The sequence below is a fragment of the Petaurus breviceps genome, unplaced genomic scaffold (assembly GCF_028583685.1).
Source record: "Petaurus breviceps papuanus isolate PSGF00001 unplaced genomic scaffold, PetGlider_PUasm1.0 90792, whole genome shotgun sequence".
In the NCBI taxonomy this organism is placed as follows: domain Eukaryota; kingdom Metazoa; phylum Chordata; class Mammalia; order Diprotodontia; family Petauridae; genus Petaurus; species Petaurus breviceps.
In genome coordinates, this window is record NW_027187347.1 from 19,268,115 (window position 1) to 19,295,609 (window position 27,495).

Consider the following 27,495-nt stretch of genomic DNA (forward strand, 5'->3'; position numbering starts at 1 on the left):
AGCTGGAGCGTGGAGGCGGGGCTACAGCCCGGAGGGGCGGGGCTAGAAGCGGAAGCAGGGCTGCGCGGCGGGCTCTCGGTGGCGCCGGCGTCGCTCTGGTGATGTATTTTGTTGTGGACGGCCCCTGGTTCGCCTGCTGAGCGTGGGGCTCCCGGCTTCTGCCGCCTGTCTCTGGTGAGTGGGGCTCCCGAGCCCCGGTTTCTCTGCCGCACCAGGCTTTCCCTTCCTCCCATCACCCCCTGGTGCCTCTGACGTCTTGGTCCTTTGCCTGCCGCCGGATTTCTTTCCTGGGCCCCTTGTTTCACTCTCCGGCCTCTTTCTCTCCCCGGGCTCACCCGCAGCGTGCCCTGGGGCCTCAGGGCCAAAGCGAGCCGGGAGGGAACCTCAGTACTCGTTTGGGTGAGTCCACGAGCACGTATCAAGGGCCTGCGAGGGGCCAGGCACAGTGCGAAGCGCTGCTCAGTTAACAGATGAGGAAACTGAGGCCCACAGAGGAGAAGGGTGCCTTGTCCAGGGGTCCCATTGGAATCATTGAGTGCTGGGGGCTTTCAGTTTTGGCGGGGCCTCAAGGTGGGGACCCTGTTATGGTGTGGAAAGAGAGGAGGGTAAAGAAGCCCACCTGGGCCCGGGGCTTTGCTTTAGTCCCCAGTGGTTCAAAAAAGTTGGACCAGATGAAGTTTTCGAGCTTTCCAGGCCACAAAGCCTTCAATTAGACTGTTATCTCAGGAGCTTTTGGTCTTTCTTAGCATTCCTAGCACTTAGCACATTGCCTGTCTAATAAATAAATACTCGTTAAACGGACAAATTATTAGAAGGAACAGGTCGATATTTTATTTGCTCAGCACCTGTTAAGCACCATGCTAAGCCCAAAGGGAAAAGAAGGCCCCCGCCCTCCAGGAGCTCACCATCTCTGAGGGCAACATGCAAACAGCCGCGTACAAACAAGATTATAGACGGGATACATCAGGGCTGATCTCAGGGACCTGGGAGAGGCTTCTTTCTTGTAGACTGAAGCCTGAAGGAAGCAAGGGAATCTAGGAATCAGAGATGAGGAGGGACACACAGTGGAAACACTGCACGTAGGGAGATGCAATTTCCCCATGGGAGAAACAGCCAAGAGGCCAGGGTCCCTTGATGGCAAAGAGTAAGTTCTAAGTGAACACCAGTGTTCAGTTCATGCCTTACTGCCTACCATGCTAGGTTCTGGATGCTGCTTTAAAGGAAGATGCTTGGTGAGAAAGAGGAAATCCATAGGATGACAGATTTAGATCAGAAAGACCTTAGATAAAACTTTTTTATTTAAAAAGGTTTTTTTTTGAGGCAATCAGGGTTAAATGACTTGACCAGGGTCATACAGCTAGTAAGTATCTGACTCAGATTTGGAACTCAGCTCCTCTGAAGCTGGTGCTCTATCCACTGCACCATTTAGTTGCCTCTTAAAGCTTTTTAAAATGCATACAAAAATATATGCCAGTCCTTGGAGGATATCTAGTCCCTTATTTTACAGATGAAAAAACTAAGCTACAAAGAAGTTAAATGACTTGTCCAGGGGTATATGGCTGTGTGAATATCTGAGAGGGGAATTTGAACCCAGCTTTTTCTGTACTCCAAGTCAGGCTAGTGATCTACTATCTGCTACTTCATAGGAGTGCACTGTTTCCTCCTGGATTGTTACAGAGACTAATGGAAATAAGGTAAAGTTTTAATAACCCATTGGCATGAAAATAATATGCTTGAGAATCAGTTGACTTTAAAAAAAAATCTTATTTTACTCATATGTATCAGTGTTGCCACTAGTTTCCTAAGGGAAAAAAAATGGACAGAAGAAGCTTTTGCTTGAGCTGGGCCTTGAAGAGTTGGCCTTGATTTAGACAGAGGTGAGTAGACATTCTAGATGAAGAGAACTTATGAGCCAAAGCAATAAATAGGTGAAAAAGCATGGTGTGCTTAGAGCATAGTGAGGAGTCTTAACTTTTTTTTTTTTTTTTTTAAGCAATTGGGGTTAAGTAACTTGCTCAAGGTTACACGGCCAGTTATTTCTGGGTGTGGTGCTGAGTGTCTGAGCCCGGGATTAGATCTCCAGGTCGTCCCAACACTGGAACCGGTGCTCTTACTCGCTGAGCCACCTGGCTGCCCCTAAGCAATTGGGGTTAAGTAACTTGCTCAAGGTTACACGGCCAGGTGTTTCTGGGTGGGTGCTAAGTGTCTGAGCCCGGGATTCGATCTCCAGGTCTTCTCAACACTGGAGCCGGTGCTCTTACTTGCTGTGCTACCTGGCAGTCTTAACTTTTTAATGTCTTGGAAAGTGCTGTTGCAGTTGAGGTAACAACGTAGTGTATCCCTTGACTCCCTCTCACACTGATGAGCCAAGTTCCCAGAAAGGAATTGACTTTGTACTTCTTTCCTCAGGATTTCATGAGAAGGATTAGGGGGTGGATTTTCTAGTCCCCTACAGGTGTATTCTCCAACAACAGGAAAGGCTTAGCTCAGGTTGTAGCTCTTCTATAATGCCTTCCTTGATTGTTCTGGGACTCAATAGCTCACTTTCCTATAAACTCCCAAACTCCTAATAGTTTATGTCACATAATTTATTTCTTAATTATCTTATTTTGTTTTGTTTTACTATTTTGCTCGTGGGTATTTACCTTCATTTGGTGTGTTGGAATGAGCGCTATTTTTGATTATGTTAAAAGCATAAACTTACTCAAATTTTATGAGCAGAAGGTAGCATTTGTTCACTATACAAAAAGAAAAACCATATTCCTTGCTGCATGTGTAGATTATGCTCTCAAAATTTTTATAGATGTGGAAAAGTAGATATGCGTTGATTATTTTCCCAACTGCCTTTTTTAGATAATAAATTCCATTTTTTCCCTCAAGTCTTTGGTATTCTCCACTCTTTCTGTGCCTCAAAATTATTCCTCAGTGACCTCAAAATGGTATTGCCTCCAGCCACAAATTCCTTTGGGTATCTTTGGTCTAGACTAGCTGTTTATCTCATCTGTTTTCTTTGGTGCCATTTCTATTCATGCAGCACTTCAGAGACTGTGATGTTAAGAGTCCAAATTTGTGGTGAAAAGCATTTGTTATTAAATTTTTTAATGTCTGTGTTCCATTTTTCCTCAGTCTAGTTTCATCCTTAGATATTCTAAGTAATTTTGCTCATTTGGATCTCTTACCAAGCTTTCTGTAAACTTATGTTTCTTTATACTGTGTCTCACTTTTTAAAAGGCCTCTTCCTAGGCCACCATCTAAGATATTCTAAAATGACTTTGCTCTGGGCTAGCATATTTTTCCATTTGGCATGGAAACCAAATATTTGATTTGTGAGGCAGTTAATAACAGACTCTTGGTTTCTGTAGTCACAGCATTTGTTTGACATCATGATAGTTTACATCAGTTGAACTTCCATAGAAAGTGGTGATAATCTGGGTTGATGTTTCTTCTTCATTCCATTTTTCATTTTTCAATGGCAATGTCTTCTTTACATAGGTCAGGTTAGAGTTGTGTTAATTGAACACTATCTTATTTTTATTCTAGTTTGGTATTGATTTTGATCTGTAAGCTTTAACAAGTTAGTCTGAATGTGTTAATAGTAACAGCTATATTATATATAGTGCTTTAAGGTTTGCATTATTCTTTACATATATTATCTTATTTGATCCTCAAGTAACCCTGTGAGGTAGGTACGTTATCCCCATTTTGCAGATGAGGAACCTTAGGCCTAGCGAAATTAAGTGATTTACCCAAGGTCACACAGCTAGTAAAGTTGTCTGAAACAGGATTTGAACTCAAGTCTTTCAGTCTACAAGTCCAGTGTTCTATTCAGTATGCTGCTAGACAGCAGATTCAGAAATAACACAACATTAATAGCAAATCATTTTCTATCAAAATATAATCTAATTTCATTTGTGGGGGGAGGAAAATGAAACCCCCTTTCTACTCTCCTGTATAATTTCAAATCTTTGGTCTCCCTCATTTCTTTGTCCTTGTCTTCTCCTATACCCAGATTTGCATTGAAGTTACCAGGTTTAAAATGTAATACTTAGTTTAATATTGGGTATGAAAGTATATATGTCATTTAAAGGTTTTCATCAAGGCCTTCATGGGATTTCTCTATTTTGTTCTTTGTGGCAAATGTTAATTGCATGAGCTGGTGGTCTTTTTACAAATTCTTTTTATGAGCAGAGTTTGAGATGACTAAAAGATATTTTTTATTTAATCCCTTTGGACACATGTTTAATTGCCACCTTCCTTTCTTTTATATATGCCAATAGATCAACAATTGATTATTCCTAAATTAAATTCTCCTTATGCTTAGATTAATTTTTTTCTTTTTAATACAGGATATATGAAGAGTGCTGGTATTCTGCATAAAATGACTGACCCAGACGTTCTTACAGAAGTTCCAGCATCTTTGAAAAGACTTGCTAAATACGTGGTACGGGGCTTTTATGGCATTGAACATGCTCTGGCCTTAGATATCCTGATCCGAAACCCATGTGTGAAGGAGGAAGACATGTTGGAGCTGCTGAAGTTTGATCGGAAACAACTCCGATCAGTTCTGAACAACTTGAAGGGTGACAAGTTTATCAAATGCAGAATGAGAGTAGAGACTGCTGCAGATGGCAAGACTACTCGCCATAATTACTACTTTATAAATTATCGTCTTTTGGTTAATGTGGTGAAATATAAGCTAGACCACATGAGGAGGAGGATTGAAACTGATGAAAGAGATTCCACTAATCGGGCATCTTTCAAATGTCCCACTTGCTATAGTACTTTTACAGACTTGGAAGCCAATCAGCTCTTTGATCTTGGGACAGGTAAGGGTATACCTGTTACATAAATTTTCTTTTCAAGTATTCATGTTTTACAGTGGGAATTAGTGTCATTTTTAGAAAAAATGTATACCACATCTTCTTGAGCACAGAACCTGTTTCTTTCCCTTCCCTTTATCTTCTGCCCTTACCCCTTCTACCTGCAAATATACACATACACATGAATTTTAATTGCTGTCTCTTAGCATACCCCAGTTTGAGCCTTTTGGACATGTGCTCGAAAATATAAATGTCAGGGTGTATAATTGTGTGTGTGTTGGTATAGTTTAACTTCAATTCTTCTCTAACTTGTTGGTCTGGCCTTTTTGGGAGCTAGAGGGTATAGTTCAGCTAAAAGCTACAAAAACTTGGCCTTCATTTTTCTGGAACCATCTGCCTTCTGTTCTTTTCTGGGACACCAACTATCCAGAATAAAGGGTTTATCTGGGTTGATCTGTACCCCCTCTTGCCCTAACACTGGCAACTGAAGCCTCATTTTAAGGGTTGAATAATAAATCTGTTAAGTCCTGGTACGTAATTGGGGACGGATGGGGCACTGCTATGATACAGCCTCTAGATATAAACCTTTGTTCAACAGTGTTAGAGGGGAGGAGACAACAGAAATGTCTTAGGTACAGATCACTCCTAGAAGTGAGCTCCATGCTATCCACCTGATCACAAGAGAGGGAAATACCCCATAGAGTTGGAAAATATTTTTCTCTCATCCTAAGATAACTGGGGAGTCGCAGTTCTTTTTTCATGTAGAGGATAGAGGAAATGCCAAAATTCAGTAGGAATGACTTCATCTTCATACTTTTTATATTACTTATGATTATGGAAAATGAAGCTTTTTATCTTGTTTTCTCAATAAAGATATTACTTATTCATAAATTTCTAAGTATCTGTCAGCTAGTAGAGTTAGCTAAAGAGATATAAGAGTTGGGAAACTAGAGAAGATTAAAAAAATTCCTTATAACCATTTGGATTTCAGGAACATTTTAATTTAATACAATACTTCTGCAGGCAGTGGTCTCTCAGGTCCTTACCTTGGATCCTTTTTCTGTTTTTGTGTCTTTAGTACAGAGTATTCCCAGTGCAGAAACTCCTTCCGTTTGTCTGAAACTTGTCTGAGAAATTCTGTGGTTTACCCACTACCATCCAGCTAGTAAATCAGAGGCAGGACTTTTAACCAAGGTCTTTCTAAATTCAAGGCTTCCCTCACTTCCCTCCACTTACTGTGCTGCCTCTCCTTGGGTTCTTGGTAAAGATAAATTGAACAAATTTTAATTTTTAGGATCCGAAAATGCCGCTTCTGCTCTAGAATATGTAAAGGCCTTTCAGAGAAAATATGTTTCCAAAGTGAAGATGTGCAAAAATCTGAATTTAAAACAAATAAATTAAGGTAACCAGGCTTATTTGTTTCCTTTAGGATTCCTATAATACATTTAAAATTCATTTATTTAAAACTTGAGGGGCGGCCAGGTAGCACAGTGAGTAAGAGCACCGGCTCCAGTGTTGAGAACACCTGGAGATCGAATCCCGGGCTCAGACACTTAGCACCCACCCAGAAACACCTGGCCGTGTAACCTTGAGCAAGTTACTTAACCCCAATTGCTTAGGGGCGGCCAGGTGGCTCAGCGAGTAAGAGCATCGGCTCCAGTGTCGGGATGACCTGGATCAAATCCGGGCTCAGATACTCAGCACCACACCCAGAAATAATAACTGGCCGTGTAACCTTGAGCAAGTTACTTAACCCCAATTGCTTTAAAAAAAAAAAAACTTGCTTAGTATAACAGCTATTGCATAAATTGTGATTTATCTATATACCGTTTTCAGCCTACTTTTAATATAGGTACATACAGTTTTAGTCTCACTCCATACTTTAAAAATGTACAAACTGGAAAAACAGAAAAAGCAATAAAAATGATAGTATGCAAAATGGGTCTTTGGGATAAAGAATGGAGATGTAGTTCCTTAAACCAAATAAAGCTAAGAGAAGACTTAATTACTGTCTTCAGTTTCATATATGCATATGTATTTACACACATACACATACACACACACAATTGTAATTGAGAATGTTGATCAGTATTTGTAGAGGCCCAAATAAAAGGAAATAGAATAGTAGACTTTGGTGGATTTGATTTAAATGGTTAGATGTGATTTCAGTCATTATTAATCAGTAATTATTTAGTCATTTCCCTTGTTTGACATAATATAACTGTTTAGGAATAGAGATGTAGATTTCAGTTTTAGAAATTAAATCATTTAAAAACATTGGTGGGAGGGTTTTCCCCTTCAGATGAATTTTGCTTCTTTGCTTGAAAACAGTTATTAGTTGAAGCAAATAATTATTAAATCATTTAGATGTGAGCAGTGCCCACATTAATGTGTAAGTCAGGTATATTTTAGACAATTAGAGTCTGAAACTAGGGACTGTATAGTTTCTAAACTTTTCAGCTATCTCAGGATCTAGTACAGTGATCTCTGTACACAGTAGAAGCATAAATAAAACAATATAGCCTTGCTCTTTTTCTTTTAATAAGATACATGATTTAATAATGTTATGCTCTTAAATTTTTAATTGTTTTTATCATAAATGGTTGGTTTTTAAAAATTAACAAGACTTTTAACCAGGTCTACATGAGAAATTGGCTAGTAGGATATGCAGCACTTTGTTAATAGACAGGAAAAGAAAGACAAATGCTGTCCTGTTTCACCAATTCCTAAATTCTTAGTCCAAATTTAAAATAATTTTGTCCAAAGGAAGAAAAGAAAAAAAGCATTTCTATATATGAAGATTCTGCCACTGTTAAAAGCTGAGCTACCTCCTTCTTGGGATCAGAATCCCATTTATTTAAATGCTTTTTAATTATCGGTGTGTATGTCAAGTCAGCAAGCATTTAAAATGCCTTCTATGTGCCAGACACTGTACTAAGCACTGGAAATACAAAGAAAGGCAAAAAAGTTCCTATTCTCAAATAGCTCACAGTTTAATTGAAGAGATAACAGTCAGACTACTCTGTACAAACAACATATACTCAGGGTAAATTAGAAATATCTCAGTGGTAAGGCACTAAGGTTGAGGACAAGGAAACACTTTTTGTAGAAAGTGGGACTTTAGCTGAGACTTGGAGCAAGCAGGGAGTGGAGAGGAGGACAGAGAAAGTTCCAGGCATGGGGGACATCTAGTGAAAATATGGATCACTGGGTACATGGACAGGTATAAGACATAAGAAGTCTGGAAAGGTGAGAAGGAGCCAGGTTTGAAGAGCACTGAAAGCCAGGACTTTTGTATTTAATCCCAAAGTCAGTGGGGAGTTACCAAAGTTGATTGAATTGGAGGAGCAGGGCAGGGGTAGAATTGGTCAGACTTTAGGTTAAGGAAGATCACTTTGACAGCTGAGTAAGAGGGGAAAGACTTGAGGTAGGGAGATAAGCCAGCACTGGTCTGGGCCTGCAGTAATGAGGACCTACACCAGGCTGGTGGCAACATCACATGTGTTTACAAAACCCTGTAATTGCCCTTTGAATTGTGAGGAGGGCTTGAAATAGATTAGTAAACTGAAATTGGGTGGGTGCTTCCCAATATTGCCCTGAGTCTTTTCAGGCTTTTTGGGGGGGTTGGAAGGAAACTTGGAGAAGAGGGGTAAGCAAAAAAACGTGGTGAGTACTTGGGGACAGCTGGATGTACAGTGGATAGAGTGCTGTATCTGGAGTCAGAAAGACCCATCTTCCTGAGTTCAAATCAGACTTCAGACACTAACTGTGTGACCCTGGACAGATCATTTAACCCTGTTTGCTTCAATTTCCTCATCTATAAAATGAATTGTAGAAGGAAATGGCAAACTACTCCAGTATCTTTGCCAGAAAATCCCAAATGGGGTCACAAAAATTTAGACACAATAATTCTTTCTTAAAGTTTTCATTCTTCCCAGGGTCACTGGAAATAATCAGTTTGTAGTATATGGGTTCAAATTGCCAGATCAATCAGTCAATCAACAAACAGTTCTTATCATGTGCCAGGCAATGTGCTAAGTCCTGATACAAAAACAAAATATTCCTACCCTCAAGGAACTAATAGTCTCTCCAAAGGTAGTTAAATTGACAAATTTGACAAGTATTTATTAAGAGCATACTCAGTGAGAATGAATATATATAGAGTATGTGTACACACACACACACACACATTATTTGTTCATGTCATTGGAGGGGGAGGGTTAGGAATACTTCTCTTTTATAGACTGTCCATCTTGTTTCATTGATGATTAGGCTCAGATGTTCAGGGGATGGCCTTGGCTTGCATCTTAACTCCTTTGCCCTTCGGAACACCATGTTGTGTATCTGGAGACTCCCAAAAGAAGGGGAATAACTTTATAACAACTGCAAGCAGAGACTCAAATGAAAAAAATGGATTATTTTTACAAGGAATACCTGGAAAAATGATGCAAGGGAGAAAAGTATTAAAGTGACAAAAACCTATGCTACAAACTTTAAGATATATAGTGGTCAAATTTAACAATTTCGATGACAATACATTCTACAAGTAACAAAATGAAAGACCTTCAAATACCACAAGATGCTTCTGTATCCATCAGAAATCACAGTTGGGAATGGAATACAGTAACTATAAATATGCTGGTGTAGTTGTGAATCACAAAATGCAACAGGCTTTCCACATGGAGGACAGAGCCAAAGCATTTATTCAAATACCAGAAAACCAAGTCCCAGAAGCAGAAAGTCAAAGTCATTACAGTAACCACGAAGTTGGTACACATAGTTACTACAGTGAACACCCACATTCCCAAACCTTCAAAACAAAACAGGCTCCTTCAGGCAAAGTTCCTCTTCTTCTCACTCACTCCCTCAAGCACGGATCCTCCTCTCCTCACTCTCGGTAGCTGCTCAGCCTCCATGCTGCTTGCTCCCAGCAATTCTCAGCAGAAGTTCTGGCTGGCTCTCAGAAGTTCTCAGGATCCTAGCATTTCTCTGTCACTCAGCAGTTTAGGCTCTCTAGCTTGAGCTTTTCCTTACATATGGTATTAGCTCCTCCCTGTTTTGCCCCTTCCTGTTACATCAGCAAGTTTATCCCACTGTGGGATTCACAAGTTCTGGATCTTAATACTTGACACAATCATGAACTTGAGACAAGGTGCTAAGTACCTGTTTGCTTGCCAATACAAGGGAAGATCTTCAAATCCCATTACCATTACACCTCATAAAACAGTGAGAGGTATGGAAGGGAAAATCAGGTTTATAAAGCTAGTTCACTCTAACAGCATTTAAGAATGAGACCTAGGGGCGGCCAGGTAGCACAGCGAGTAAGAGCACCGGCTCCAGTGTTGAGAACACCTGGAGATCGAATCCCGGGCTCAGACACTTAGCACCCACCCAGAAACACCTGGCCGTGTAACCTTGAGCAAGTTACTTAACCCCAATTGCTTAGGGGCGGCCAGGTGGCTCAGCGAGTAAGAGTACCAACTCCAGTGTTGGGACGACCTGGAGATTGAATCCCGGGCTCAGACACTCAGCACCACACCCAGAAATAACTGGCCGTGTAACCTTGAGCAAGTTACTTAACCCCGATTGCTCAAAAATAAAAAAAAAAAAAAGAATGAGACCTAAGGAATTTAAGGAAGACAACAGATTTTTTTAAATGAACAAAAAAATCAAGTTTTCTTATAACAAACTGTTTTCTGTTTTAGTGATAGTGCATCTATCCCATATCAGTAATCTTCAGGTGATAACATATGTCTGCAATTCATGGGGAACTATTTATGGGGAACTAAAAATCTTTTAAAGAATCAAAATTGTAGGTCCCTCAAAGGGCAATGGACAGACACATGTTTGAATATAAATAGGCCCTAGGAAGTTATTTTCAAAATGTAGATGGAACGGTATCATAAGAAAGATATTTGACTATAAGAGGAAGTAGGCTGGTCATGTAGCAAGAATGAATTGTGACATAAACAGCCCATTAGTTTTTATGATACATTGAAATAATTGAGACCACAGATACATGAAAAAGCATTACTGCTCAAGTCATAGTTTTAGTAAGCGTGCAGCTGTAAGCTTTTTGCATTTTTAATATTGATTTTTTTTTAAATCATGTGCTATGGCCATGTACTACATCTAACATTTTCATTTTAGACTTAATAGACATATACATACATGCACATATTTTGTCCCCTAAATATATAGCCATAGAATTTTTAAAAATAGGATATTTCAGTGTATTGGTTTAAAATTACACTGTTCTGTTGAAGGTTACATGTGATCTCCTAATTACTAAATCCAATGGCTTTTTTTGTGTCTTTCTCTTTTTATTTTTTCAGCATTTGACTTTGAGGATCTTTCCTTTTGGGTAATCTCTTCACCCTGTTTCCATATAACTGCTTCTTCCTAGTTCTGCCTGACAACTGCTCAGTTTTTGTTTTTTCTCGCTTTTTTGGAAGGGGGGAGGCAGGGCAATTGAGGTTAAATGACTTGCCCAAGGTCACACGGATAGTAAGTGTTAAGTGTCTGAGGCTAGATTTGATCTCAGGTCCTCCTGACTCCAGGGCTGGTGCTCTATTCACTGTGCCACCTAGCCGCCCCAACTGCTCACTTTCTTTAGTATTTCTTTCTCCCAAAGCATTGTCCTTGTTTTTCTATCTCTATATTCCTTTCCTTAGCAATCTCATGCTTTTCTGTGGTTTAGCATTTGTCTCTGTGTAGATGACTCCAGCCCTTCCTAATCTCTCCTCAAGCTCTGCATTTTTATCTTCAACTGCCTATCATATAGATCCATCAGAGCTTCAAACAATAAACATGTTCAGAATTGAATTTAACTCCCAACCTCCTGAAAACTTAATAGATTTTTGCTTCTTTTGATGTTATTGCCATCCTCCCATTCATCAAGTTTTGGAGTCATCTTTAATGGATTGCCACTTATTGGTAGTGTTGAATAAAGGATTCAGGCACCTATCAGGTTGTGACTATTTGAGACTTCTTCCATCTCTGGAATTCTGCAAGATTTTGGAAGGGGGAATTATAGGGAGAGGTGATCAGAGAACCTTGAAGCTCATTTAGACTCACATTTAGAGAAAAGGAAGGGACAGTGAAGGTCAGAGTTAGAAGGATGGTATAGTGTCATAATTCAAGACAGTTTCAAGAAGGATCATAGTGTTGAAACAAGAACTTTAGCTATAATCCCGATTATTCAGCCACTTCATTTTATAGATGAAACTGAGACACAAAGCAGTTAAATGATTGAGAGATCCGGGATTTAAATGCAAATCCATTGAATCACTAGTAAAAGTCTCCAGGATTTGGTAATTATGAGGTCATTATTTTAGTAGTTCCGGGTTTGGAGTAAGGCTTGGGGAAGGGAAAAGGTCTGAAACCAAAAAATTATCTTGTGTTATTAAGGCATAAAAATTCATTATCCATTAACTGTGTTGATTATAAATGAAAATATATTGAAGGGGCGGCCAGGTGGCTCAGTGAGTAAGAGCACCAGCTCCAGTGTCGGGATGACCTGGGGATCGAATCCGTGCTCAGACACTTAGCACCCACCCAGAAACACCTGGCCGTGTAACCTTGAGCAAGTTACTTAACCCCAATTGCTTAAAAAAAAAAGAAAATCAATATTGAGTTCCTCCTGGAATAGTAATATCAGAGATAAATTAGTAGTTATGCACCCCTATAATGAATACTATAGAAATTCAGTCATCCTTCTAAAGTTGCTAAATATATTCTATGCCAGCTGAAAACACTAACATGTTAGTGGAGAATTTTATTTATATTCTATCTCTAAATATTAGAAGTCAGAAGATTAGTCATTTAGAAAAGATTTGTTTTTGCCATTTTCATCATACTCTTTATCTTTCATTCATATTAGAAAGCTATTTTTAACCCTTCTGTGGTAGGGCGTAATCCTTGCTTGAGAGGAATAGTTCAGGGTGGGAAAGAGTAGATAATAGGCTTGGACTGGATAGCACCTAAACCCCTTCTGGGTAAAATTGGGACGGGGTCTGAATTTGGGTCCAAGCAAGTATAAGTCAAAGACCTGACCTCCCTGGGCGACTGGATTTCTCAAGGCCACCCAAAAACAAGAGACTGAGGTAGAGCAAGACTGAGTCCAGAAGTTGTTCACTTAAATGCATTCCCCAAACTCTGACCTTTTGTAGGATACATTCCTAGACTAAGTAGACTGTTACAGAACCTTCTAATTGAGCTGCATTGATAAGGCCCTGGACTTGGACACAAACGAAAAGAGAATAAAGCTAATGGTAACTGCTCTGTCCACTATGATGGAATAGTAGAGTCTGATTTTAAAAGAAAATTAAAAAAAAAAGATTGGACAAATTACTGTATGTTGAGTAGTGACCCCAACTGCCAAGGGCTCACACACAATTCATTAGAAAATATTGTGCAAGAAAATTGTAGAACCCTTGAGTAAATGATAGAAGCACATTTAACATCATATAGTCATTTCTGTTAATTGAGGATTTTAGATAGTTCTACAGATAAGCTTTAAGTGAGTATTTTTTTTATCACAGTTTCTATCAGAGGCCCGTTTTCGTCTTAATTTGCTCTGTTCATTTGTTGCAGGAATTACTAAATGCCCAGTCACTCCTTAGGATTTTCACAAATGGGTAATCAGACAAAGTTTTGAGGAATTAGTGTTTATCCCCCATAGGGGTTAGCAAATAATCTTGTAGACCAAATCTGGTCCACCACCTGTTTTTATACAACTTGAAGGCTATACAAAAACAGGCAAAGGATCAGATTTGGTCCACAGGACATAGTTTGTTGGCCTCTGTTCTAGAGGCAAGATGAAGAAATCCTGTTGAGACCAGCCAAGAGAATGGATTTGGGGGAGGTGGGTTGAGGCAGCCCAGCTCCTCCCAAAGAGGTAGGTGTGCTCACTTGTGAGCTCTCTCACTGTCCCTCTCTCTCACTCCCAGTTCTAGACTGAGTAATGATCAAAAAGAAGAGAGGCCTCAGTGGGTTATTTTCTCTGCAAAAGATTACAAATTTGACCCACGGACAAGTAACAGCTTCAGGAACTGTGAAACAAGAGTGGGCCAGGATCCCTCCCATTCTCCTCCCCTCATGTTCCCCAGCAGAACAGGGTCATAGCACTGTTGCTCTTACCCTCAGCAGCAGAAAAAAAAGTACAAGGCCCTTCCAGTTCTTCCAGAAGCATACGGAGTCCCAGTCCTGGAAGATGAAAAAAGAAACACACAGAGTTACTATGATGTCAGAGATACCGAGGATACCAACCCAGAAGAGAATAACTCCAAAATACCTACAGACAATGTCTCAGATGAAGACACATCTTGTCCAAAAGAGTGATTATGATGTTATGATGAAATAAAAGGCGTGGAGGAAAGAATGGGGGCTGGGCGTGGAAATGGAGGAGAAACTTGGGAAGAGAATTAGCAGCCTAGCAGAAAAGGAACAAAACAATGCCCAAATAACAGACTCCCTGAAAATGAGAATGGACCAAACAAAAGTTTATGGCTTAATGAAACAACATAAAATATTAAAGTCATACATTTGGGGGAAAAAAAGGAGAAAATATCAGCTATCTTACATAAAAAACAACTAACCTGGAGAACAGATCAAAGAGTGATTAAGAATCATTAGACTACCTATTAACTATAGCCAAAAAAAAAAAAAGAACCTTGGTATTATTTTTCAGCAAATCATGAAAGAAAACTGCTTAGACATATGTAGAACCAGAGGACAAAGTAAAAGTAAAAGGAACCTACTGATCACCACATAAAGGAAACCTCCAACTGAAAATTTCCAGGAACATAATAACAAAAATATAGAGATTGCAGGTCAAAGAGAAAAATACTGCAATCAGAAGAGTTCCAGTGCCAATAAACCAGTCATGATAACACATGATTTAGTAGTTCCTATTCCAGGGAAGCAGAAAATATGGAATATATTCCAAAAGACACAAGATATATAGCCATATAACCAAGAATAAATTTCATCACACCCGTGTCAGATCAACATAGTTGACCAAAAAAGGAGAATGACAAATGTTGGGGAGGTTGCCAGAAAACAGTTACAATGATACTATATATAAGTGGTTTGCTGTGAATTGGTACCATTCTGGAGATCGACTGGAAACTACCCCAAAAGTACCTATACCCTTTGATCCAACACTACCATTACTAGAATTACACCTCCAAAGAGATGAAAGTAAAAGGAAAAGGTTCTGTATATGTTCTAAAAAATTTTATTATAGGAAATTATGAAAAATAGTTTCAGAAAAATATGAATATAGAACACTTGTTTGAATTGTGGCAGAGTAAAGTGAGAAGAACTAAGAGAACAATTTATTGAAAAAGAACAGTAATAGTATTCATATCGTGCTTTAAGATTTGCAAAGTACTTTACAATACCTCATTTAGCCTTTCATTAACCTTGAGTTCCCCATCTTACAGTTGAGGAAACTGAGATAGACCTGAGGTTAAGTGTCTTGCCCAGGGTTTCCTAGCTAGTAAGTGTCTGAGGCCAGATTCAGGTCTTCCCGACCCTAGGTCCAGCCCTATCTACTGTGCCACCTGGGTGTCTAGCATGCTGTAGATGCCATCAGCATTGTACAAAAAAAATTTTTTTTTAAAGCAATTGGGGTTAAGTAACTTGCTCAAGGTTACATGGCCAGTTATTTTTGTGTGGGTGCTGAGTATCTGAGGCCAGAACCAATCCCAGGTCTGCCAACGCTGGGGCCAATGCTCTTACTCACTGCGCCACCTGGTCACCCCTAAGCAGTTGGGGTTAAGTAACTTGCTCAAGGTTACATGGCCAGTTATTTTGTGTGGGTGTTAAGTATCCAATGCCTGAACCAATCCCAGGTCTCCCGACTCTGGGGCTGGCACTCTTACTCACTGCACCACCTGGCCACCCCTGTACAAAAATTTTGAAAAACCTAAAAACACTGGTCAAAGCAGAATTAGCCAGTATTAAATGCCACCCACCTCCTGTTAGAGAGGCGATGGAATAATATGTAGAATGAAACACATTTTTGGACATGGACAGCATGGGAATATATACTTGATTTGTTATAAAGGTATTCAATTTTCCATTTTCCAGTGGAGATAGGGATGGGAAGGAAGAATACTTAGCCACCCCCTCCCCAAAATAATTTATTGAGGCTGTTTTGGTCAGTAAGTAGATATACATGTAAATACTTTGCCTTTTGAAGCAGGCAAGGTAAAAATAATAATACCTTCATTTTATAAATGAGAAAATAAAGTTCAGGGGAATTCCATAATCTGTTCAGGGTCACAGAGCTAGATTAGAACTTGTCTCTCTCAAATTCTTATTCCACAGTGTCATATGCTACTCCGTTAAATATTTTGACTTGTGCAAATGTATCATGCAGGTGATAAAGGCTCATAGTGATAAAGAAAGTAAAATTATTGCAGGTGTTAATTGGGGAGCTTGTTTTTGAAGTGGCCCTTAAAAGGATGGATTTGAATAGGAAGAGAAAAGGTAGGGAGACATCTCTGGAAAGGAAACAATATGAACAAAGACTTGGAAGTAGGAATGAGCAGGAGACAATGAGGCAACCATCCTGGATGGAGAGTGGCAATTACAGCCACTAATTTTATCTAGATAGAGAGGACCATATTGTAGAGATCCTTGAATGCTAGGGTGAAGAGTTTGGATTTCAGCTTTATCTTACTTATTTACAAGCTACCAAGTGGACTCTGAGTATAGAGGAGTGATAGTTGAAAGCAATACTTTAGCAGAATTACTCTTATGACTGTAGGATGTATGGGAGTGGGAAGAGACTGGAGCTAGGCTGGAATTAGGAAATAGATAATGTGGGCCAGGACAGGTGATGTCTGTAGTAGTGGAAAATGGCTACAGATAACAGCATTTGATGACAGTTTGTGTATAAAGGATGAGGGATTGGAGTGACCTGAAAGGGCAGACTGGGTGTGAATAAATGTTGTTTGAGATGGGTGTTATAAAGGTCTTAATGTTTTCCTCAAATTATGTAGAATAATTTAGCCATTTTTGCTATGAATAGTACATCAAATTGATATTTATTGTTTTATATTTAGTAGAATGTGTCTCCTACTAGGGTCTGTTGTCTTAGTTATTTTTACTTATTTATGTCAGTAACAAGGATCAAATAGATTTCCCTTGAAAACTTGGAGTAAAACTTGACAACTTCTAATGCAGATCTCTCTAACCTGCATATAAATGGGGGGGTTTTATGTTGTTAAAAGAGAAAGGTAGAGTGTAGAGCTAATTTATTTGATTCTCTTGTCATTTAAAGTACTGGCTTGTACTGGCTTAGTAGTTTGTCTACATTTATAGTGAATAGAATTCTTGAGCTGGGAGAGACCAAAATCTGGTTCCGTCCCCTCATTTTACTCATGAAGAAACTGAGAGGCAGAGATTTGAAGTGAGTTGCACACAAAGTTTAGGGTTAGAGCCCAGACTTAAACCTGGATTCCTGTCACCCGATTCCCAGTCTAGCCCTCCCTTCATTGTACCATAGCTCTCCTTTTACTCATTTAAATACAGCCTGCTTCAGGACCTAAACCCTGGACAGTGATTAAGCACCAAATCTGAGGCATTAGGGCAGTGATCCCCAGTGAGTCTGGGTTAATGATTTTTTTACTACTTGTTTCATGTGTGGTCACCACCAGCCTCCAAGCACTCTCAAACCGTACTAGCTTATGACCTTCTGGTTTCCTCTGCAGACAATATCAATGTGTGGTGGTGGTGGCGTTCCTTTGAAAGAGCCAGATGTGTGACACATTTAGATAAAATTTTATTGAATTAATTCATTGGAACTTTCTCATTGGTTAAAGTGAGCAGAGTGATGTAGCATTGACCTTTTACTAAACCACAGCAATAAGAGATCCATCTGTGTGTGTGTTTATAAAATTATTTTTTAAATTAGGGTTAGGGAATTAGGTTTGAAGGATTTATTGGAAGAAGGTGGTCTCTAAGACATGGGGTAAGTTTCAGTAAAATACTGCAATAGGCAGAAAGGCATAGCAAATGAAGAATACAGGTTTCAGACTTCCTGAGAGGATAAGGAAACAGTTGTATGCTTAACTTTGATTCTAGACTATGAGCCAGCAGAGTGCTTCTTAAAACCCAACTACCATATTCAGACTTGCTATTTTGATTCATATATGGCTATCTACCCTATTCAGTTGGAAGTTCCAAGAGTATACAGTCTTGGTCGGATTGATCTTTGTATCTCATCCTGAACCTCCCTAGCACAATACTCTGCACATGGTTAACACTATTGAAGTTAACTTGTCAAGAACCTTGTGTTGACACCCACATTAAAAAAGGCCAACATAAGTGGAAAGGACTTGGAGATAAGAAATAAAAATCTAGTAGCATCCTAGAAAGTATTTTCCCCATTCTACTGAGACCTGTGTTCAATAACTGATGTTTCTTTGTGTGGTTAAATACTACCTGTGGAATGGATGTCTGAGAAGGAAGGCACACTGGTGGGGTGGAATTTGGTTTGGAGTTTAAAATGAACCCAAATATTTGCTTCTTTTGAAAATTTTACCACAGAGAGACTGATGGGGTATCTCTGGTTCACTAATCACAAGCTTTGTTGTCTGTGTAGGAATTTTCCGTTGTACCTTTTGTGAAGCAGAAGTGGAGGAGGATGAGTCAGCCATGCCCAAAAAAGATGCTCGAACAGTTGTGGCAAGGTTTAACGAACAGATTGAGCCCATTTATGCACTGCTACGAGAGACTGAGGATGTTAACTTGGCATATGAAATCCTTGAGCCAGAACCCACGGAAATCCCAGCCCTAAAACAAAGGTGGGTTATGAAGACTTTATGCCCTTACTAAAGGTACTTTCATGTTGAATGTGTCTTCAGTGTTTGGTCTAAGAGACTCTCCATTAGGGGTGAGCAGTGTATTGCTGGCTGATTTCCCTAACTCAGAGTTGGGGCTTTGCTTAGAAGTCTGGCAGAGTCTCCCAGCGCTAATTTTCCCAAGTTCACCACAGAAAGAAATGCACTGTAATCTTGTGGCTCTGTGAATCTTCTCAAAGTAGGCAAAGTCATCTGAAGCCCAGCAGGAGAAGTAGAGATAAAGCATTAAATAATCAGTGACTGTAGAGTTAAGGATGGGTAGGAAGGTCCAGCAGAGAGCTGGTCTGACTTGGAGACTAAGAAAATAGTATGGAGCCAGAGAGGTCTCCTAATCACCAGATTCAAGGGTCTCTCCTCAGCCTTCATCCTCTAACCTCTCTACAGCATCAGACATTCTTGGTCTTCTTTGTTGACATTATATTGAAAAAACCGACTTCATTGGAGTTAGGAGTGGAGGTGTTGCAGGTTACAGTCGTAGAGCAGAATTCCTTTTCTTGGAGGTCCTGTGAATCCCAGTGATGACAAAGTCCAAGTCGTGGCCACATTTGCAGTGGTTGAGCTCTAGAAGAGAATGAAGGGCATGTGGTTGGGGCGTCTAAAGGACTAGGATCATTGTGGATGGTAGCCATGAAGAACGAGCACAATGAGGCGGTCTGCAATCCAGATGCTAAACATCCTCAGGGAAGCCAGGCAGCTTCCATGGGAAGAGTGTATTGTAAATGTCAGAGGAGGAGAGGTTGTTAAACAGTGTTATCAGAATAGTGGTGTGGGAGCTGCAGCACGGGAGTTAGGGATTTGCCTACTGATCCCTCTTCCTGGCCCTGTGGGTCATGGGGACTTGGAATAAGCAATTTCCGTAGAAGAAAGCTTCCAAAAGTAATGTCAGTTTAATTCCAGAAGGGGGAGGGAGCCTTTGTTGAAAAGATCCAGGATATGGGGGGAGAGGGGGAGAGAGGACGTGGGAAGAAGGGAAATTGTTCATTACTGACAGGAATGACAAAGGATAGAGTGTAGGGACTAGTGGCAGAGCCATCACCTTCATCACGGATTCTGATTCCTTTAGCCTTTCATTATCCATGTTCTGACTTCACTTTCTTCCCTTCTCAGTCCTGGCCCTGTAGTTAACCAGTCCCCTCCGCACTGTCGTCTACTCATGAACCTTTCCCCTCTTTATCCACTGGCCATTTATTTCCTTGCCAAACCCCAGGCCTGGATTATTCCTGCCATCTACTGCTTTGCTTCTACCTATGTGCTATTGAATAGTATTGGAGTAGGTCACACAACCATGCTGGCAGGGTAGTTATAAATTTGTTACCCATTTTCAACTAGGTCTTCACTACAGGAAGGAAATCTTTTTACTACTCCCCAGTTTATGGACCATCTCTTTCCTCACTGAAGCTATTCCAAATCCTCTCTTCTTTCCCTCCCACACTACTTCTTCTGCTCTTTTAGCCGAAGACTTCACCTCTTCATTTACTGAGAAGATTGAAGCCTTTTTGCCGTGAGTTACCTCTTTTCCTCTTTTCTTTACCTCATCTCCCACTGTCTCCTTTTCCCCAGCCTCTAATAATGAGATGGTTCTTCTTGTCAAGGTCAGCCCCTCTACATATGCCAAAGATACCATCTCTTCCTGCAGATTCCCCCTTCAGTTATTCCCTCTGTTCCTCTAACCTTCAACCTCTTGCTACCTGGTTTCTTCCCTGCTGCTTTCAGATGTGCTCAGGGACAGTTCTAGCCTTTGAGAAGCCTACATTCTAAGGGTAGAAACAACATATATAGATAGAAGATAGCCTTAGAGGAGACCACACTAGCAGCAGGTAGGGGAAGCCCCCAAAGGAAGGTGGTGCCACTTAGGCTAGGTCTTGAAAGAAGTCAGGCATTCTAAGAGTGGGAGGTGAAGAAAAAGAACATTGCAGACATGGGAGACAACAAGGTTAAGGGAATGAAGGCAGCAGAGAAAGCCTTGTGTGAAGAACAAGTTAGCCAGTATGATAGACTGTCCAGTATGTGGGGAGAAATAATACCTCTAGAAGATAGGAAGGGCCAGGTTATGAAGATCTTTAAATGCCAGAGGACTTTACATTTAATCCTGAAGGTGGTTAGGTGGACTGGTAAAGCAGAGACTTAAGGCAGGGAACCCAGTTAGGATGCTCTTACAACAGTGTAGGAAAGAGCTGATGAAAGCCTGAGTTAGGGAGGTGACCGTGAGAAGAGAGAGGTTGTCAGGGTATAAATGACAAGATTTGGCAATGGATTGGACATGGGGGGGAGAGTAAAGAGTTTAGGAAGAAACTAAGGATGTAAACCTGGGTGACTGAAAGGATCGCAATGCCCTCAGCAGTGATAGGAAAGTTAGGTAGAGGGGTTGGCATTGAGCGGGAGGGAGAAGGTGATGAGTTATGTTAGGACATGTTGAGTTAGAGATGTGTTGGGGACATCCAGTTTGAAATATCCAGTAAGCAATTGTTGGTATATGACTGCCGTTTAGCAGAAAGACTAGGGCTAGGAATCATCTGTATAGAGATGATTATTGAACCCATAGGAGCTGATGAACTCATCAGATGAGGGCGGAGAGAGCAGGAGGGGAGCCAGGATAGAGCTTTTCAAGGACACTCACAGTTCTTGGGGTGTGATAGAAGAAAGGAGGCCAAGAAGGAGCAGCAGTCAGACGAGTAGGAGGAGAACCCAGAGAGAAGAGTGTCATCAAGACCAGGGTGGGGGTGGGGGGGAGGGGAAAGAGCAGACAACAGTCAGATGCTGCAGAGGCTACAACGGAGGACAGCTCAGACAAGGCCATTGATTTGGCAGTTTCTGTTGAATGATGAGATAGGAAGCCAGATTGCAGAGGATTTAAAAGAGAAAAAAATAAAGGCATCAAGTGTAGACAGGTTTTTCCAAGGACTTTAATTGAAAAAAAGAGGAGAGATAGGCAGAGGTTAGTGATTAATCTCAGTGTAACAAAGACATCAGCTACTGAACCCCTCTCTTCTTACATATACACAAAATTCAAGGATGATAATATAGGTATCTCTGTTTCTGGTGCTGTAAGGGTTACAGAGTGCTTTACAGGCGTCGACTCATAATAAAGCACACCAAGGTCACCCACACTGGAAGACCACCCACACCTCTAGTCTGTCGTTCCAAACTCTGTGAATGTCTATTTAATAAGTTGCGACATTCAATTCAGTAAGCATTCATTGAGTAGCCAGTACTTTAAGGGACTGCTGGAGTAGTCAGGGAGCCTAAACAAACACAGAGAAAGACAACACACAGATAACTGGCACAGGAGAAAGCACTCCTTTTTTAAAATTTGAGCAAAGACTGCTCATGGCACATTGGGGATGTGTATTAAGGTGCTCTTCATGGAAGAAGTGCCATCTGAGTTCGGCCTCAAAGAAGGGGAAGGTTTTAGAGATAGAGAACAAGAGGGCCCACTCGTCACATGGAAGACTGAGCAAGGAAGGGTATGGAGAAGAGAGCAGAATGAAAACCGGATGGCAGAAATCAGTCCTCCTTAATTGGAATATAGAATACGTTGGAGAAATGTATACAACATTGTAAAGATAAAATAACATTTCATTTAAAAATAGCTTGAAGGGTGCCAATACGAGATGAGACCAGGTAGGTTGGTGCTAGTGTGGAGGATTTTTCGGTGCTGGGATCAGGAGATTATATTTCATTTCTGAAGTACTGTAAGTTGTAAGTTTTTAGAGAAGTGACATGCCCCTGGCACTGTGTTAGCAATATTACTCAGACAGCAATCTGGAGAGTGGATTAAACGGGGTATAGATAGATTGGAGACAAAAGGACCATTTGAGCTATTCCAGTAGTTTAAGCAAGAAAAAATAAGTTCCTGAGCTAGTATGGTAGTAGTAAGGATAGATGGGAGGGCCCACATTAGAGAAAAATTGCAGAGTTAGAGACATTAGGACTTGGCAGCTGATGGGATGTATGGCATGAGAGGGAGAGGAGTGAAAGCTAACTCCAAGGTAATGAACCAGGACATAGAGCTAGAATCTCTTTGGGCAGTCAGTAGCTCAGGAGGCATTCTGATCGGCTTTCATGCCTTGTTAGATGAGCAAAGACTGGTTGGCTCGTGAGTCTGACCATAACAAGACACTGAATTAAAACTGTGTTTACCTCTTCAGCCACTTTTTTTTTTTTTTTTTGCATTGGTGGTGTACACCTTAGGGACAGGATTCCCTGGACTTCTAACAGTTATCTTCGTGGGTGCTCAAAGCAATGGAAAAGCGGTGATGTGTGTCTGGCCCCAGAATCCAGTAAAGACCAAGTCTGAATAGAGCCTCTGACCCATTTACAGGCGTGATCCAGTAGAAAGGCACTTTAGGCTTCTCTTCAGCTTAGTAGATGAGCATGAAAGTGTTATAGCTGCTGGCCTCCGGCCATATGGTAGACACTTAGCACTTTCATTCCTCTTCCTCATCCACCTTCCTAGCAATGTCTATGCAGTGAATATTTTTTTAAACTTCTTTTTTTTCCTCTGTGGTTTTTCATAGCAAAGAACGTGCTGCTGCTGCGGCCGGAGCTGCTGGCCTTGCAGGTGGACATCACCGGGAAGCTTGGACCACCAAGGGGCCATCCTATGAGGACTTGTACACTCAGAATGTTGTCATCAGCATGGAGGACCAAGACGACCTTCATCGGGCAGCAGGTGAAGGGAAACCCAGCAAAGAGAGACCTATTTGGTTGAGAGAGAGCACAGTCCAGGGAGCCTATGACTCTGAAGAGATGAAGGAAGGTAAGAGATTAAAATATGTCTCTGTCTTAGGGGCAGCCAAGGATGTTCTGCCAGTTGCTGCTATGGCCTCATCATTGCTGGCTCTTGCCATATATTTTCAACCCTCTTTGTAACAGGAAGTTAGAAATACAACAGGAAAACAGGGCACATTTAAGATAATTAAGATACTGCCTAGAAACAGACTGATATGATAGCAAGTAGGGTTGTTTGCTTCTCTTTTTAAAATATTGTTTCCAGTTTTAGGGAGGAGACCCAATAGCAATGAGTTTGATGTTAGGTTTTTTCTTTTAGAAGTGGATAATACTTAGTACCAAAGCATTTCTTCTTTGTCCTGAGTCTGCTGAAGTTATTTTGCCACCCGTTTACTTCTTCTGGAATCACTTACTAATTTATTTTCATAACAAAATTGTGCTTTGAGGTTTGCATACGTTATCTTATTTGGTCCTCACAACTACTCCAGGAGGTAGGTGCTGTTGTTTTCTCCCTGTTGTAGATGAAGGGATTGAGGCAGACAGAAGTTAAGTGACATGCCCAGGGTCACACAGCTAGTCTGTGTTTGAAGTTGGATTTGAATTTGGGTCCAGAGCTGTATCCACTACATCACCAGGTGCCTCATGATCCATACTATATGTGCAGGATAGAACAAAGCATAGTTAAGAAGAGACATGGGAATGGAGGCCAGTGATGGGTCATAGTTGCTTCCTTCTTTGGCGAATTTCATATGGTAATTTCCAGACAGGTTATATGATTAGTGGCAGCTAGGCGGCATAGCAGAAAGAGTTCTGGACTTGAACTTAGAAAGACCTGAGTTCAGATTCTGCCTAACTTTGTAACCCTGGGCAAATCCCTTAACCTCTTTCAGCCTCAGTTTCCTCCCTTATAAAAGGAAGGGATACCTCAGGGTTGTGGTGAGATTCAGATGAGATAACCTAAAACCTTAAAAATGCTAAATAAATGCTAACCATTATTGTTGGCTGTGCTTCCCATACTGTGAGCTGTACAACAGAACTCCAGTGGCAGATACCCTTTATGCAACTGAATCCAGTTACTTTTGCTCTTTAGATTTGGGGGATTGATGTACCCATCAGTATGGATCAGGCTAACATATGTCTCTTAGCTTTTTGTACTCCTAGCAGCATTTCACTTGATTCCTGGGCTGAATACCACTATGACTATACCACTTAGTTTTCTTTTTATGAAAATCTTAGAAGCAACTAAAAATCCCCTCCCTCTTTCATTTTTCTGACCCTCTTCCCATTATGATCTATTCTTCCTTTATGGTATAGACAAGGACAGATGGGGTGTGCCTGGGCAGCAGGTAATGGTTTTCCACAGTCTGATTCTCCCCAATATTCTCGTTTCAGTTAGGAGAAAGGTTCCCTTGACAACCACAATTCTGCTTCACTTCAGCTAACTGTCATTCCTACTGATCAGGTCAGCCTTAACATTAAGGAGTCTGGTGAACAGGGTCAGATTTTAAGTAGGTGAAGTCTTCTTGCCACACCCCTTTGGGGGATCCCCACAATCTTGCACCTACTCAGACTGCTTTCCAGGATGTCTAGTTAATCAGATAAATTAATCTGTGCTGATGTGATGAGAGAAGACAACCCTTTTTCCAAGGCCCTCCTGAGTACTGAGTGTTTTTCACATGGGCCTATCTCTGTTGGCCAATCCAAAGTTTTTGCACAGGCAGATGAGGGCTGTGCCCTGTAGGGCTTTATAGCACTGCTCAAATCATACTGTATAGATGGATGCCTATTTCTAGCAAAATGTACAGCTGGCCCTGCTGGGGAATGTTCAGAATTGGTGCATCTGAGCAGTGACCACATTCTGAAAGGAAAGTCATTACATGTGAGTCACTAAACACTAGTGGTGTTAGAAGAGTGTCCTACTTTTAAGGCTATGAAAGATAAATCAAGTCCTATTGATACATATACATATACATATATATATATATATATATTTCAAATTTTCATCTGAACAACCATATATGAGCTTTCTTGGTACCAGCTTTCTCATTAAGTAATTAGTTATTTATTAGCAATATCAAAGGTATATAATTCAAATATCTCTCTACTCAAACTTCACTTAATTGTAAGAAAAATTTTCATTATTAATGAAGCAAAATATTTGCACAGGAAAATTCACTAAGTGATAGGATGGTGAGGAAAGCTATGCTGATGATGTTATAGCATTTGGAAGCACCTTCTACTGTAGGGAAAGGTCTGGGTGCTTTGCTAATGGTCATTGTTTAATCCCAGACCAATAAGGAACCTCTTCTCCATTTATAGAAGAGCTGCTGTCGCCTCTTGGAAGGCAGCTTACAAGTTCTGGCTTTATCCCCCAGGGAGTGGGAGTGCCAGGGACTTGTGAAGGTCCTTATTTTTTGTATTTTCCTTTTCAAGGTGGATTAGACATGGATGCTTTTCCGGAACGGGAAGAAGGCAGGATGGCACTGGACGATAACGAGGAGGTCATGCGGGCGCTCCTCATTCATGAGAAGAAGACGCCTTCGGCAGCAGTTGGCTCGGTTGGGGCAGCTGCTCCTTTAACTACTGCCAATGGCAGTGACTCAGAGAGTGAGACAAGTGAATCAGATGAAGACTCTCCACCTCGTCCCTCTGCAGCTGTCTCCATGTACCAAGAGGATGATGAAGAAGAGGAGGAGTTCGAAGAGGTGGCGGATGATCCAGTTGTCATGGTAGCTGGACGTTCCTTCTCTTACAGTGAAGTGAGCCAGAGGCCTGAGTTAGTGGCACAGATGACTCCAGAAGAGAAAGATGTCTATATTGCAATGGGACAGCGTATGTTTGAGGACTTGTTTGCATGAAATTTCTCCTGTGTCTTCCTTGGTGGCCAGATTAGAGAATGTATTTTTCAAAATATTTCCCAATATTTAGTCTAAAGAAAGTAGTCATCTCACATAAATCAGGACAAGGGTAGGAATTTGACTTTAGTGTGCCGAAACAAAAGAGGAAGAAGGGAAGATGATAGAGTGAATTGTATACAAACTGGGAAACTTCATTCATCCCCTTGTCTGTCACCACAATATCAGTATTTCTACTTTTTTTTTTGTTTTTTTGCATAATTTCTTAACTTGCTCACTCTTTTAAGTGAGGAATATCTCTGGTACCAGTATGGATTTTGGTTTTCAAACCTGTTTGTCAAAAAGATTATGCAGCAGTTAGTTCTGATATGCAGCATGGCATTGTTTCTTAATGCAGAGTTTTAAACGTATAAAAATATGTAAAATATATATACACATATGTATATATAAATAACTTTCCTATAGGTGCCTATAAGAGTAGAAACTTTTGTAACACTTTCTCTTACAGTTTTTTAAAATATCATTTTACAAGCCTTTGTGGACAGAGTAAAAATTGTGTTTCAGAATTTGACCCTATTAAAAATGATGTTTCATTTACATAGATGAATGTTAGAATTGAAAAACTATTTTCAAACTATTTTATACCGATTAAAATTTGTTATTGCTAGTAATGTAACACCCAGGGGCAAGGGTTGAAACTGATATTTTATCTCCTTTAAAAATAAAGTTTTCTTTAAAAAATGTTTTCTTCAGGGTTGACATCTCTGTTTCCTATCACATAAACTAATATCTGCATATGCCTGAGTACCTTTCTCATTTTACATGTTAAGTGCTTTTCTGTTCTGGGGTGTTCCTTCGGTGAAATTGCTGTTACAAAAATAACTTTCCTTTATGCCGTGATGCACACAGAATACTTTGGCCTTTAAACCTTGTTGCTCATTAAAATTTTCATTTTAATGATACTGTTAAAACATTGATAGAGCCTGAAATTTCTTAAAACTTTCTAGTTCCCTGGAAAAGTGTAACTCAATTCTATTGAAGTTCACCCCAACCTTTTCACCTCTTTGAATTATTATCCCATGTTGAACCCTCCTTTTATTGCCAAACTTTTCAATACAGCAGTACAGAGCATTCCCAAAATCTTAGTGCAATGTTGTTTTAACTTAATAGCTTAAAATAAGAAAATTTATATATTCTGTTTAAGCTTTAAAA

The 27,495-nt window shown here is 40.3% G+C and overlaps 1 protein-coding gene across 2 annotated transcripts; it reads left to right on the forward strand.

Annotated features, from left to right (window-relative positions):
* Positions 1-10: 10 nt before the first annotated feature.
* GTF2E1 (general transcription factor IIE subunit 1) lies at positions 11-27,254 on the forward strand. Of its 2 annotated transcripts, none has more exons than XM_069069998.1 (5): positions 11-174; positions 4,347-4,826; positions 18,439-18,640; positions 23,215-23,456; positions 25,862-27,254. In XM_069069998.1, the coding sequence occupies exons 2-5, from the start codon at positions 4,352-4,354 to the stop codon at positions 26,284-26,286; spliced, it is 1,344 nt and encodes a 447-aa protein (XP_068926099.1). In that variant the 5' UTR covers positions 11-174; positions 4,347-4,351; the 3' UTR covers positions 26,287-27,254. The 2 variants fall into 2 exon arrangements, with proteins under 2 accessions (XP_068926099.1, XP_068926100.1); XM_069069999.1 differs by lacking the exon at positions 11-174 and adding an exon at positions 204-399.
* Positions 27,255-27,495: the final 241 nt, after the last annotated feature.